The following is a 15,585-nucleotide window of genomic DNA, read 5'->3' on the forward strand; positions in this document are numbered from 1 at the left end:
TCCTCTCATTTCAGGAAATAAAAAGGAAACAAAACAAAACAACCCCAACCACCACATTTAAAGTTCTGTTTAAATCTTTCAAAGGCTGCATAGCAATAGCAGGAATGTAGATAGCTGTTGAGGGGTTTGGTTTGGAGTGGGGTTTTGCATTTGGGGTTTTTTTTTGTGGGTTTTCTTTTGGGAGAGGGTGTTTGGGGTTTTTTTTGGTTCAGTTTATTTTGTTTTATTTAAGAAAACTGAGTAATGATCTGGTCATTCCTGCCACTGCTAACTGCTCGCTCTTTTTTCCTTTCTAAACAGGGGTGCACACTTAATTTCCACCTCCAATAAATTAGTCTTTACTTATTGGTCACTTTTATATTACAGCTACTAAAATGCATGCCATTACATATTCATTGTAATACTTAGGAGCATTTCAAAAGCAACTTAGAGGGGCTTTATTTAAAATAATTTACAACTTTCTCAATGTAAGGAATGATCAATACGTCCTTTTCATGAAGCGAATTTTAACCTTCAGCTCCACAAACGAACAATGAAACACTATTTGCATACATCCTAACTGTTACTCAATCAACATGACACAATTTCCCAACTGAATTCCCACACAGCTTTAGCTTTAAATGGTGGAATTCCTACCCCAAGAACGCACAGCAGCAGAGAGCATTTCCTGCAAGATTCTTATCACTTTCCCACCACTGAAAATTTTACCTTTAAATACTTTCAAGACGACACATTCTGCTTGACTGCCAGAGTGCAAAAAATCTCTCCCTGCTATTTCCAAGGCTTTGCAGCACACTTGATTCCAGTTCTTCAAGTTATGACACAATTAGTCTGGTGTCCTGAGAGAAACAACCGCATCCAACTCAGTTATGGGGACCGCTGATAGAGACAGAAAGTCTCTCAAAACCAGGCAACAACCCTCTGTGCTACTGGAGTGGGCCCACGGAACACAATCTTTCTCATTGCCTTGGTAAAGCCTGTATCCTTGCATTTTACCTTTAAAATTGCTACAAAGCATTGTCCCATGAAATAATGAAACCTCCCTTATCCTGACAGCTCCCACTATCTCTTTAGGGAGTCGGGCTTAACTGGTCTTAGCACTCTATTTTGCCTTTTGAAGTACAGTATATTCAGTCTTTATCCTGCACTTGGGTATCTTCTCTCTCGCCGTGTCTATCCCCTTTAAAGGCCCACCAGCTTGGGAAGTTAAAATGAATTACTGCAAAAGTCAAGTCACGTTTAAATGAGGATCTCAGGACTAATTTCCGAGATAAATGGGCTCAAACTGAAACAGTTCAGAGAGCTTGTTCCAGAAGGTTACATAAAAATATATTAGGCAATTCTTCCAACACACAATCTACCTGTTTCTGAAAGATCTCAACTGTCTAAGAGAGCAAGAATACACCTTTCTGGCCCAAGATTAAGTGCTTAGCATGTAAGCAAATGAATAATTTTCTATGAATTTTAGAGCCATTTCATGACTCTGCAGTTAATTCAAAGAAAGCCTAGAGATTCCTCTGTCTGTCATATGTAACATTTTAATCAACACCGAAACCAGTTATGCTGCTAATGCAGATGTTAAGATTTCAGTATTCTAGTGCCTACAGAATTTGATTACTGGCTAAATCAGTAACCTACTGAGAGGCTTGATGGTGAAATTTAAAATTGACAAAAACATTTAACATTAACTAAAGCTTTTCATTACAAATGAACTGTACAAAAATAACATTTACTTTCAAAAACTAAGACATGGGCAGAAGTAACACTGATGTGATTTAAAACAAATATTTGTAAGTCCAATTTCCTTAACAGAGGCAAACTTAAATGCTGTCAGAAAAAACACATGCAAAGTAATCCTTTTGGGTTTTTTTAAGAGCAAAAGTTTAATTATGACACAAAACTGCAATACTGCACAGTGCAAGAGAAATAATGGCCGAACTACACAGAAAGGCACTACATTTTTAGAGATGTGGCACTTGAACTGCATAATAAGTATGTGGCATTAGCAGCTGATAGTTAACTGGCCTCTCCTCAGCAAATCTGGTCAGAACAAGCTGATATTTATCTAGGATTCCCACTCAGTCGTGTGTAAGAGTGCTTAAATAAAGCTGAGCCAAAGACACAGTTGTTGTAATGGATGCCATGCCAACGTGCTCCAACAAAGGGCTGCATAGTTAAACACAAGCTTCAGTTTTGCTCAGTAAGAATTCAATTTACAACCTGAGTGAATCAATTTTTCAGCTGAACAGAGCAACGTAGTATTTTTCTTCCATAAGGGAGAAATGAACCAAGTGGGTGACTCTGCCAACTAGTTCGTCTGGTCACCTCATGTCAGTCTATTCGCGCTGTGCAACCTCCTGATATTCCCCACTGGCTTGTCCTTGTACATGTTGAGCTGCACATGGACCAACAAGAACATAACCAGAAACACTGCATAAGGCAGAGGTTTGATTCTTTCTTTGCCTCTGCCATCCAACCTAGTTCCTGCACAAGTAAGAACAATAAATCTGAATCTAAAAGAATCTTTCTGCTACAAATACATCTAGAGAAGTTGCTAGCACTGACATGTATTTGAAACAAAACACAATGTGACATTTTGTAAATTACAACAACAGAACAGAACAAAACCCAGTTTGAGCTCTATTTACACTTACAGCCTTTAAAATGCAATATGGTTCCTTATATAAAAGAGGTAAAAGCTTGCCAAAGCTTTTTTTTGCAGGTAAAAAAAATACAGGGTAATAAACCCCCTTCCCTTCTCTCTTTTAATCTATGGGGGTTTCTCCATCTCTCCTTTTAAATCCTGAAAGAAAAAAAAACAAGGGAAAAAAAATGATATGCAGATATGCCACATCTGCAGTTGGAAGACAGGCTCATTTAGGGTGGTGACAGGTCTGCCTTTCATGGCTAGAAAGTAAGGAATGTGTGTCTCTTGTTTATTGACATGTACTAGAAGCACACTATCATGCCAGGACTAGGCAAGAGCTCAGGTCTGTTTAGTACAAATATACATAAACCGCCATGTTTGTGAAAGAGGTCACAGTTAGCTGAGGAAGAGGTTGCTTTCAAACGTGCGCAGTCTACTTCTAGGCTTTTGGGTTTATTACTGTGCAATATGGCAATATGTATTTGTTAATTCCCCCTCCACTCTCTCAGCAAATCCCTTATGTTTTAGCTAATAAGTAGTAGTAGCAAGCCTGTTACACACAATCAGGAGAACTGACAGATAAGAGGTTTAGTTTAAGGATGTAATCAGCATGAGTAAACACTAGAGTGACCCGGCTGTAAACAGTGGATATAAATGATAATATTTGTCCTGGTCACCCACTGAGCTATTAGACACTTTTCACTATGTAACAATGTAAATATAATGGCTACAGTATATACAGCACACAGTGCTACCATCTGGCGTTCCAAGCAAGAAAATTGAGCTTTCAGTTGATCTTTATTAAAAAATAAAGTCATTTCTGATCCTTTTTTTAGACAGACCTGCATAGTTTGTTCAAATCAACATTTAACTGTGAATGTCTGACACAAAATATCCAAGCAGAAATTGTATATCTAGTACTAGATGATATTTCATTAAATGCAATTTAGGAACAGTTAACTATGAAGCAAAAATAAAAAGAATAGTGTTGAGAGAGAAGACCTGTACTTCTTTCACATCATTTCATGAAACTGTAGGAATGACTGGCTCCTTGAATTTGTATGGGAATCCCAAGCTAAGCTTCCATAGTAACTTATAACCAAAGAGAAGTAGCAATTCCCATATCCACAATTTTGGATACCCTAGAATTTTTAGATACAAGTATGTGAGATTATTTTGGCATCAACAAAACCTGGGATAAAACTGAAATTATAACCCTACCTATCAGAAAACACTCCATTAACATACGTAATGCTCTTACAGTATTCCTTCTCTATATCACAGTATTTGCAGATCATAACAAGATCTCTAAGCTGTCAAGATGCCATTATGTTTTTTAATTTACAATTTGCTAGCACATCCGCCTGCAGTATGGTGCAAACAAAACCACTGTGTCATATCTGACCATCACATCTACCGCTTTACAAAACTTCATAATCACTCCTACAGACCCATTACAAGAGACTCTTAGGTGTCATGCATCAGGCACTTTAATAGGAGAAATTCTTTGCACTGACTCTTCTCACACACCTTTACTCAATTTCTATAGACTGTAGATTGACCCTGTCATCTTTGCTGACCTGGACTAAAGCTTAGCTATAATCACGGTTGTAACATGACATAAATAGATCTAGGGGAAATTAAACAACTGAAGGCCAGGTCTCTGGGGGAATGCTAAGCGTAGTAGGTAGTTGGCTAATTCTTCAGCACAAGCCCCCTTTTCAGAGGAGAGTGACATGCAGGGTCAACAAAACGTGTCTTTGTGTCATTTACACTTTGCCAAATTCTTGACTTGGAAATTCTGCCCAAGTCAAAGGAGAGCAGGCAAATGCACCTTCCCTTATTTCCCCTCTGTAAAGAGAGAAGACATTAAAGAGCTTTCAGGCAGGGAAGTTTTTCTGATTAAGACCAAACTTCTGGAGTAAATCCCACAAATTAATCTGGCAATCCAATAATTTTTCCAAAAGAAAAATAATTACTGAGGCAGGGGAAAATGCTACCAGGTAATGTGAAACTGGAGTGCCAGAAGAAGCAGCAAGGGGTTGTGGTGCCCTTCATGTGACACAGCTCAGATGATGCCAGTTAGCATAGAAGCAGCTATCCCAAAGAGTGAGCTGCAGTCTCGCCAAGCCTCAGGAATCACGAACTATTTTATGTATGTTTTTAAAGCTTTGCAGCTTCTGCCCAGTGCCTTACAGCCTGCAAATAAGTGCCCCAGGCTCTGGGGAGCCAGCAGTGCTCCCGCAGCTCCCAGTGCAGGACACCCCTCTCCGTAGGCTGTCCCAGGGAGGGCCTTCACCCAGGAAAGGCCAAGCTGTGTGGGCTCCCATGCTCAAGGCATTTTCACCAAAGCTAACAGACCAGTTTATCCATGCCCTAAGGTGTCTGCCTGAAAACTGTTATTTACTGTGACATCATCTTGTATGCAACAGAAACAAAAGAGCACCTAAGGTGCACACCTCTGCCACAACCTGCTTGCCTCAGGGGTTCGTGTGAGTCTCTAAGTTAGCCTTGTCACCGAAGTGCAACTTGCTGAAACCTTCACTGTAGCTATCACCACTCCTGGTGGGACAGGTCTCGGACAGCAATTATCGAAGAATGAATTAGCAGAGTGAATTCTTGCTTTCCTTCCTCCCTCTAAGTGTAGAAGGCATTAATGGCACAAGAACATGTTGCACTCCCCCATCGCCAGTGGCACTCTAATTCACTTCTAGCATGGTAAGAACTGAAAAACAATAAAAAGCTCAGAGAGGGAGACTTCCAGGCAGCTTTGAGGAATAGCACTCTTGCATTACAGCATAATAACTGACCATGTTTTCTTCAGTTTGCTAACTAGAGGTAGGTTCCAGGATGAGATGCTTATCAGCATTCAACCCAGTTATAAAGAGTTCCTAACTCCAATAAACCAGATAAAGTTAAAATGGGTTCCTCTGAGTCACTGTCCTTGTACAGGCTCTACCTTTCTACCGGTCATATAGCTGCAATCACAGTGAGCTGTGACAGGCCAATAGTCCACCTAGCACAATAGTGAGTACTAACAGTGTTGAGGTAAAGATGCAAAAGCACATGCTTAAAATAGTCTTTGAAAAAAATAATTTGAAGACATTTAAATGGGAGATGAGCTTCTCTGGACACCTATTTTGTTTTAACTTGTGAACTTTCCAATCCCTCTCCTGCTACACAGCAAGAAGGTTTCCAAACAAACTCTTACCAACAAAATTCAAATTCTAAACACATGTATTTTGAACCATTACAGAAACAGAACCTGTACCAGCAGACTCATCAAGTGCCACAACGAAAGACTTCCTGTTAGGGAAAATTTTCTAAAGCAGGAGGAAGCAAAGAAGGAATTAAAAATAGAGGCAAAAATGCATGGTATGCACCCAAGGGTCTGCTCCGGTGGCAAATTCAAGTAATAGTGGAATTTTACACTGGACTAGGAAACTGCCTGCTCTTGAAAAATAAATGCCAAGACCTTTATCACAAACAAATGTCTATGTGAAACTGTGGATATTTATTTTGAAAATGGTAGCTGTGACTGATCAGATCATTTAATTCTATTTATATGGTGACTCTCATGCTAAATATCCGGTTTAAAAATACACAGAAGTAACTGGGTAGACGCACACTGGAGTAAGAGAGGTCAGTTTTCAAAAAGCAACACAGGAATCAACAAGATATCAAAACATTCAATATAATATTCACATTGCTGTATTTCATGTTTAATCACTGTAACCTGTTCTACACTAGCATTGCTGATCCTGCTTTACTTCTCACACCTGTGCCTCCATCAAGAGCCCTGTAGACATCTCAAACTTTTAACAGTAGTTATATCAATGCTATCAACAATCAATGCAACCAACAGTGCTTATATCATCAGTGCTAATGTTCTGTTTGATTAGAGAATATTACGAATTCTGATTTTGTGATGCACTTCAATTGCTACAGAGTAAGTGAACCGTCTTCTTTAAGTGCACAGATTTTGGACAACCGGCAGTTGTACCAACATCTACAGAAAGTTCCATGGGGAGACATATTGACATGCTCCAAATGTCACTACAACTCTATCTGCAGTTTATTAACCGTGCAAGAGAACAGGAAATGGTAGAGCAGCCTTAGGTCATGACAAACTAAGACATGAAGAGGGACTGTTTGGAAACTACTCCATCTTCAACACTGGGAAGCACCTAATACTATTAGCATATTCTTCCAAATTAGGAATAACTTTTTTGTTTGACCATGTTATACAACACACATGAAACCAAAATCTTAAAACACCCCTTTCTCCTTTGTGTGTCACACTTGCAGTATTTTACTAATTCCTGTAGCTCATAATGAAGACATTTATTTTAAAGAGGCTGCCAATAAATCAGTAGTTTAGTGTCCTCAGGAGAGGCAAATGGATGACAGAACATTAGTCTTCAAAGCCTCCGTTCAGCTCATGAAGATTCAGTTTACCATAGTCACAAAACCAAGTCACACCAAGGCTTGTGTTAAATTCTATCAGGTAGGATCACTTCTTAATCTTTTAAATGTGAAATGCATAAACAAAATCACCTGGTCAAAATCACTTAGATTAACATAATTCTGTAAAATAAGATTTTAATCTGAGGAGAGTTAGTGTCCTGAGAAAATCCATATTATGTAGATCACACAATTCATAAATTTGCATGTCTGAAATTACTGCTTTGTAACTGCATAACAAGAAGCAAAAAAAAAATGTATTTATGTTCCAGGACATTGAGACACCACATCCTTTCAGCCTGCTGCTCTTTTGTCTCACAGCTCTGTTAAACAGTCAGCTACTGGCAGATGCTCTGGCTAGAAATGGTCACAGATGGTGAGTTGCCCAGCTAACACACCAGAATGCTCTCCTCAAATTTCCCCTAAAACAGTATCTCGACTACATGCAGCAGATGCAAATATCTAAGCATAGTCAAGAGGCCGTGTAACCTAGGTAAGACTGCAGGTCAATTCTGATAGTTTAGTCAAGCTTAATTCTCCACACTGCCCCTAAGTAAACTATCACAACACACTTCAAACACGAAGTGTCAAGTCCTACATTACTTTTGTTAATTACATTATAGATGACATCTTTTTATGAAAGAAATTCTCAGTTACATGTGTTTACAGAAGCACCTGTTACTTACGGATGATACCAACACATCTGTACTATGTGTTGAGTATGTTTCCTCCCATAGCAAGAGCAATAGGAGGAAAGAGAGTCAGGTGATCCCCAAAAACACTCCAAGACTCCAACAGGACTCAGCAAGTTTTGTTCCCTAATCTTTGTGCTCAGTCCTACAAATATTTACCAGTGCTCCTTAAAAGTATTAACAAGATAATAACATGCACAAGGGTTATTTGTTACTATGGTGAGCAAGCACTGCTTGTTGTGCAGTATAGCTATGACAAAGGCTACAAATAGCAAATAGGCTAGCAATACCAGAGCAAAAAACTTTGGTAGTTGGCATTAATATTTCACTGTTACTAGGTAAGGCATAAATACACAAAAGCTGAAAAAAATGCATATTAATCTGAAAAGTAAAAGATGTCCTTTATTAGCAGCAGTTACTAACTGTAAGTTCTGTATCTTGGGATAAGTAATTGGGTGTCCTTCCCACTTACACAACGTTTACAAGATCTGGTTATCTAAGTGTTGTGTGACACATTTTGGGAGAGGATTATTCCTTCAGCTGTGTGAATCAAGCTTGCAAAGTTTATTGCTGGGAGAATAGATGGCCAAACCTAAAAGTTGTTGCCTCAGATTTAATGATTTAAGCTCTCAAAGATGTCTTTGACTTCACTGTCTTCCAGAATAGGTAAGAAACATTCTACATACTCACCTAAACCACTGACAGTATACTCAAGATCACTGGCATCCAACAGAATTGGTCCATTCTCCTGTTGGCCTTCTTCTTTGTAATACAGCTTGTACCCCTGAATAGCTGCAGTGTCCTCAGAGTCCTGCTGCCACTGTACTGTAATAGTTGTACAGTTCATCGGCTCCAAACGCAGCTCCGGAGACTTTGGTGCTGGTTTTAGAGAAATATATATAACATTCTTATATTCTAGAAACAACTAATTTCCACATTAACATTTGGGTGCCCAAAGTTCACGCTAGACTTTGATTCTAGCTCATATGTGTACTCATAATTATTTATTTGTTATGTCTGACTCCCTATAAAGCTAATCTAACAATGTAATTCAGGATAAATTAGAACTGAAATGTTTTTAATGTAATAATAATTAATAAGTAATAAATAAATAAACTAAAAGGTAGTTATTTCCAAAGAAAAATGAAACCACACTGAAGATAGTCAGTACTGGCACTACCTGGTGATAAAAAAATTGAAGCTGGTAACATTAAGAATTACCTTTCACACTTGTAGCTTTGGGAGTCCGGTGGGAAGTCCATAAAGATGCCTCTCCCCAGCCAATCCTTGTTGCAGCAGTGATACGAACCAAGTACACACTGTCAGGCCTCAGGCCTTCAAGGAGATACTCATCTGAAGTCCCTGGAAGCTCCAAGACTTGAACTTTGGTCTCTGTGCTGAGACGGAAAGACAAACGGTACAGGACCACCTGACCTCTCCTATATTTTGCAGGAATTGGCAGCCAGGAGATGAGAATATCTGTAGGACTCCTGCTTGTCAAACTTATTTCAGGAGCTCTCAAGGGAACTAAAAAGGAAAAGACAAAGTTTTTGTGCTCAGGGAAAAAGAGAGATGGAAAACTCTCATCTGAAAGCTTAGTCTATGATGAGATACCAATAACGTAAGAGTAAATAATCCAAGAAGTTTTGTAGATTCTTGTTTATTTTAAGAATAACTTGACACTGCTCATACTTCTCACCTTCTGTATGCAGTATAGCCTTAGCAAGCTCCTTTCCATAAGGCCTTCGATGTTTTCTTATTACTGTCAGCAGCAATCAAAGGTAATCAGGACCTTAGTGTTCTGACAACCTGACTGTCAAGGTTAGATGCAGCAGCTTAAACTGAGAGTCTAGACAACAACCCGTACTGTTGAATACACAGTGTGTGTTTTCTTCTACCATACTGTGTAATCAGGGCAGTAACTCCTGGACAAGAGACAGGCAGACAACTGGAACTGGCAATGTTCCACACTGCCAAAGCTTAACCCTGTCAGAATTCATGTATCTAATGAACTATACTAAACAGTTTGTTGTCATCATGATGTTCAGATTTGTTAAATCACTGCACAAAAGTAGGGTCTTTTCTGAAATTGTGATGCTACTAACAAGCAGGTAGACAAAAAAAAAAAAAGTTTTCCTCCAAAATTTGCAAAAGATGCAGTGGATGTGCAGTTTGATTCATATTTCAGATTCCCAAGACAGCGTCATAGAGACTAAATCTCAGGGTATCATCAAATTCTCAGCACTGAGGGAGTTCTTAAAAAATCTAGGAGTTATCTACATAATTTAATGAAATGTCTTTCAAAGCAGACATTTTTGTGTAATATACAATGTTGCCCTGTTGGAACGTTACTTTACTTTTCTTTACTCTCATTCCTTCCATCAACTGGCTCAGTCTTACATTGGGCATATCCTGAAGTTTCACTGACACGAATGGAAATTTGGGATCCGCAAGAGCTGCTAGCACTGGATTGCACATTTCTACACAGTGCAAATAACAATGTTCAGCTAAATCAGCGGTATTTGTCTTACCATCTTCAAGGGTGTGCTGGGTCACATGATCTGACATCTGACTGGCTCCCAGAGGCATATAAGCTACAATATAGAAGGTGTAATTGCTGGCTGGTTCCAAGTCATCAATAATGTAATGGGTTGTATCATTTCCAATGACCACTTGGTACTCTTCATTATTTAAACCTGGCATAAAGAAACCAGGAGTTAGACAAACAAAAATTCCTGTCAATCCCTAACCATCACAGTATCTTAACTTTTAGATCCTACAAAGTTATTTCATGTTCTTCTGCAGCCTACCTCTGTATTTTCAACCCTACTAAGTAAAAGCTCTTTTATGCACAGAAGTAACTGTGTCTTGCTGCTGCGTAGATTATGGTGTTTCAGCATTTTCCTGAATAACGGATGATGAATGCAATTCTAAACCCTATTTAGAATTAGTCACAACAAACTGTGCCCAATGTACAGTAACACAACAGACAAGCCCTAATAGCCTTATCATTCATACCGACCTTCTAAAACTATTTGTTTAGAGTCAGGGAGGTTTTTTTCAAAACCTATTTACAGAGCCTTTCTATAGCAGACTGTGAGGAATGTGAGGGCTCTACTCCATCAAAAAAACCAAACACCCCCTCCAAAAAAAGAAACAAACAGAAAGAATTTATTCAGCAAAAGGACCTCATTTTAGCCCTGCGAATCCTATTACATTTGATTGATGCCTTTTTTTCTTTAATTTGGAGAAAGGCCAATAAGAACAGACCAGAATGAGCTTCACAAATGTTTGGCTCATAGCGAATTGTTAAAAATTAAAAAAAAAAAAGATAAAGAAAAGAAAAAAGAAAAAAAATGTCAACAATTCACATTAAAATATGCATAGCAATGCATGCAGCAGTCCTTGTCTTTGTTGGGCTTTATTCCTATAGAGGAAGGCTATAAAGCAGAGTAAGTGTGGTGAAAGCTGCTGTGTTAACGAACAATTCACACCAAGTGCATGTCAACTTAATCAAACCTCTGTAAGAGCCAGCTCCTCCTCTTCACAACTGAATTTATAAACAAAACGAAAGGCAAATTCCACCATTAAGTTTTCCCACATGTATGAATTAACTTGATAGCATTTTAATTAGACAAGATTATGAGCATCTCACAACAGACTAGTTAATGGCTTGTTAATTAGGAATTGCAAGGCACGATTTCTGACCTGCTAAACAAGATCCTTGAGCTCAAATTAAAAGGACTTGTTCTCTCATTGAATGGATTGCTAGGCCTCATGCAGAGGCCCTAATGAAACAGCCATAATAGAGAACAAGGCCTGCCTTCCACCACAATCAGCGTTCCCTTTGTGCCTTTTCTAAATCACTAACAAGGAATTAACACACTCCAACATGCACGCTCATCAGACCCTTTTTCTTCTTGCTACCCTGACCCCGATTTGAATGTAAAATATTCTGCTTAAAGAAACAAAAAACAAAACCACAAAACCCACACCTGTTGGTTCCTACAACTAACTTCATTAAAACACTAACTTTTTTTTTTTTAGTAATAGGAAAGAGGACCTGAACCTGTTTTTACAGTGAAACACCAGAATACCCCAGTTGTGAAATTAAATGATTAAATGATCTTTTGTATTCAAAGTACCTACCACATTGTGAAGTCTACAGAAAAGAAACCCCAAACCTATAAAACTGTATATGATCAGTGTATTATCCAGTTTTCCTTTCTATTTAAGGCTTATGGAATCACAAACAGCAGTACTACTTATGTTTTTCTTTTGCAATTAAATGTTCTTTACTCACATTGGCAAATGTGGTTCCCAACTAAAAGAAGAGAGCAACATATGAACATCAATGTATAAAGTAAAAAGTTACACATGAAAAGCTTTAAGTAAGTAAGATGCACTCCAGTTAAATCAGATACATCTAAGAATTTTTAATTTTCATTAGGGTCTGAAAGACAGTGTGAGGGCAGAGTGGGCAAAGACATGCTGAAAGGAATAACAAAATCAATTCCTTCATTCATACAAACTATTTACACTAGTACGTAATTATACAGAATTCATACAGAGTAAATAAGGTGTTGAACGTGTCAACAGTGAATGTTAGCACCTCTATGGCCTGGTATGGTGAGAATGTCATCCAAAGATTTTCCTTTATATTTAATCTGCATTTCTTTAAATAGAGTTGCTTCTAAATTTACATTAAAGAAATGGCTGATGTGGTATTTTCTCACAAAGGCATCTTCTAGGGTTTTAATAATGCCTCTGATATATAGGCAATATCCTCAGAAGGGTTTACAGACTATCACTTAGAAAGCAACTCTTTTTACAGAAGTACAGGCCATTAGCCTTTGAAACTCAACATTTTGTCCCCTAAATGAGACTACTACAGTGTTTTTATGTCCTGATGTGGATTTTCTGCAACTATGTAATCATGTTACCAAAACAAAAATGCATGCAGATCACCTACATTTTGATTCCCACCACTGTAATTACCCCTCTTACCACAGTCCTCCCCACTCTCCCTATGTGGATTTCTTTCTAATTCAAAAGGATGCACAACAGCATTATATCAAATAAAGTAACTATCAAGAGACAATGGGTATCGGAGAAAGCAAGTTGCAGTAAACCAGCGGGTTTTGTTTGGTTGGTTGCTTTTGTTCAGAGTTTGTTCTGGTTTTTAAGCCAGCTAAAATCTCATTTCACAAGATATAACCTTTGGATACGCAAATAAAAATAGCGGGGATTGCAAAATGATTTTGCAGAAAACACACTTCAGAAGATACCTCCTTTCACTACTGTGCAAAGTATTTCCTGCACAGACACACACTTCCCTAAGGACAGTTTCCCAGTTTTCTTTCAAGTTACCAGCTCTCTGTTCTCTACACAGGCAGCAGGCATACAATTACCCAGATAACTTATCTAGTGTGACTTTACTCATATTAGCTTTAAGACAGGGTTGTGAGCACAATACCTCAGTGCCTGAAAGCATGGGGGGTAATTTCCCACACCTCTTGTCCTCATTATCTTTTAAAACTCTTTCCTTCAGACAAAATTCTCTTGTGTCCTGAAAAATCCCACTTGCCAAAGCAAAGGCAACTATTCCTGCAACAGTATTAGAGTAATTAAGCTGTCCTTCCTGTCCTCTGCTTAGCAGATGGCAGACTGGTATTCCACACAGAACTGAGCATCTGCAGTCCTGTTCTTGAGTAAACCACTTACTGAATAGAAGTGAAAAAGAAATCACCCCTAGAAAACAGAGCAGCATCACAGCTCAGTTTAACCCATGCACCTAAAAAAATTGAGTCATTTGGCAATCACTTCTGCTTATGAAAAATGCCTGTTTTCTACCACCTTAAAGGTTACCTTAGCTTAAAGCAATTAAATAATTAATTAATAATTAATAATTAATAATTAATGGATTTAAAAATGTCAAGTTACTCATTTTTATTCCAACTATCCATTCCCTTTTATATAGGAATTCATATATAATTTCAGAGACTAGGATAAACATTTCCTGGCTATTTCAGTATATTTTAAAGTATATATTTTTCATTATAGGATACCACATTCAGCCAATATACGTTTTAAGAGAAGATAGTTAAGTCAATAAAGTATCAACTATTCTAGTCCAAAATAGACAAAAAACAGTAAAGTCAGAAGAAATCAGGAATCTAGACAAAAGAGCTGTCTCTGGTGAGCAGTCCACTCTGTAAACCTCTAGGATTCTGATGTATGTTCTCTTTCTCTGCCAAGCATACACAGAGGAGAGAGTAGAGAGAAGCTCCTGCTGAGGACTGAGTGAAACAGAGGTAGCAGTATAGAGGCCCCAGTTTTGAAATCCCTCCTAACTTCAAAATCTACTCACCTGAGCGATCAGACAAGGGTGAGTGGAATGAACACTCAGTCCCACAAATGAGATGATGTGGCAAAAGCATTTTTTCCCAGACATGCATGTTGATTACAATATGCATTTATATGCTAGCATGCTCTGGTGCAGCCCTTGTTATGAACCATTCAAATTGGAGTCTCTGCAAGGACATTCACGCTCTGACTACACATGTAGTGAAACAGCATTTAAATCAAACTGCTTACCTTCTGCTTTCATGTAATGCACCGAGTATGCAATCACTTTGTCGGAATTGTACAGTGGCCTCTCCCATGCTAGCAGGATTGCTGAGCTTGACATCGTTTCAGCATGGACATTGTAAGGTGCACTGGGTCTGTCTTCTGACATAACTACTGTAAGCCTGGCCCTGGAGAGAATAGATCCCTGGCTGTTCTCAGCCATGCACTGATAAATGGCATCATCTTCAGGAATGATCTGGTTTATCACCAATTTACTGAATCCAAAAAGAAGAAAAGGGGAAAAAAATCTCACATCTTGGATAAACTTAGCTCTACGTAATGCAACAACAGTTATGTTTACCTCTGCTTCATAAGTTTAGTATAATTGTCCTACACGCCACAAACTTTTCTATCAGAAATGTATGTGCAGCAATTAAATTTAGCAACTTGAAGTGTTCCTCAAAACCTGACATGCTTATACAAACCCAGGCACAGTGAAAACAAACCCATAAATCTAGTCCCCACCTGCAAAAAGCAGAACCTTAGGGCTGTCATTTTTTAGTCAACTCCTTAATATGAGCTGCTCATTCTACAGAAGTAGTAAAATGGAGCTTCAAACAACTAGCAAGATTCTTGTCTCTGCTATACTACTGTAAATCCAGAACAACTCTGTGGTGAAACTCTTCAGGTTCACCCGTTCCCCCATCCTGTCATTTAAGGCAGTGATCACAAAAGCTTTGCAGAGGATTTCAGGTATTTACTAATCTGCATTCCTTCTGCCAAGGAAATATCCACAACTATATCATAACTACATTTAATGTCCAATTTTGTATTTACCCGAGTCTTGCTTGGCTACATTTAGTTACTGGAATTTCACTGTTTGGTAGCACATCATTAGTACAGTTCTCATACAGCAATTGTAATCTTACCTGTTGTACATTTTTATTCTACCATTGGAGTGTATTCTCCTTCCATTTTTCAGCCATGAAATTTTGGGGGCAGGATTTCCTTCTGCCTGACAAGCAAAACGAGCAGTACCAGCTCTAGGTCTTGTTAAACTTTCTGGCCATTCCACAAATGAAGGTGGAGCTACAGACAAGTAACAAGGGAAAAAAGAACATAAAAATCAAGCCCCCACAAATGCAAGGACAGTCAGAATAATAATGAATTTTCCACACACAAACCCTTCTCCTCAGACCACCCAGATACACA

General features: G+C 38.4%; 1 protein-coding gene across 1 annotated transcript in view; it reads right to left on the reverse strand.

The window, feature by feature from the left end:
• The window catches only part of PRTG (protogenin), a 77,822-nt gene that overhangs the window by 27,336 nt on the left and 34,901 nt on the right, over nt 1–15,585 (reverse strand). The window contains exons 7-11 of the mRNA XM_065688409.1: nt 15,303–15,462; nt 14,401–14,648; nt 10,335–10,499; nt 9,025–9,330; nt 8,494–8,682 (exon numbers count right to left, since the gene is read on the reverse strand). Of these exons, the coding sequence (XP_065544481.1) occupies nt 8,494–8,682; nt 9,025–9,330; nt 10,335–10,499; nt 14,401–14,648; nt 15,303–15,462 (1,068 nt within the window). The remainder of the gene's footprint in view (nt 1–8,493; nt 8,683–9,024; nt 9,331–10,334; nt 10,500–14,400; nt 14,649–15,302; nt 15,463–15,585) is intronic.

Source organism: Lathamus discolor, chromosome 8 (assembly GCF_037157495.1).
Source record: "Lathamus discolor isolate bLatDis1 chromosome 8, bLatDis1.hap1, whole genome shotgun sequence".
Taxonomy (NCBI): Eukaryota; Metazoa; Chordata; class Aves; order Psittaciformes; family Psittacidae; genus Lathamus; species Lathamus discolor.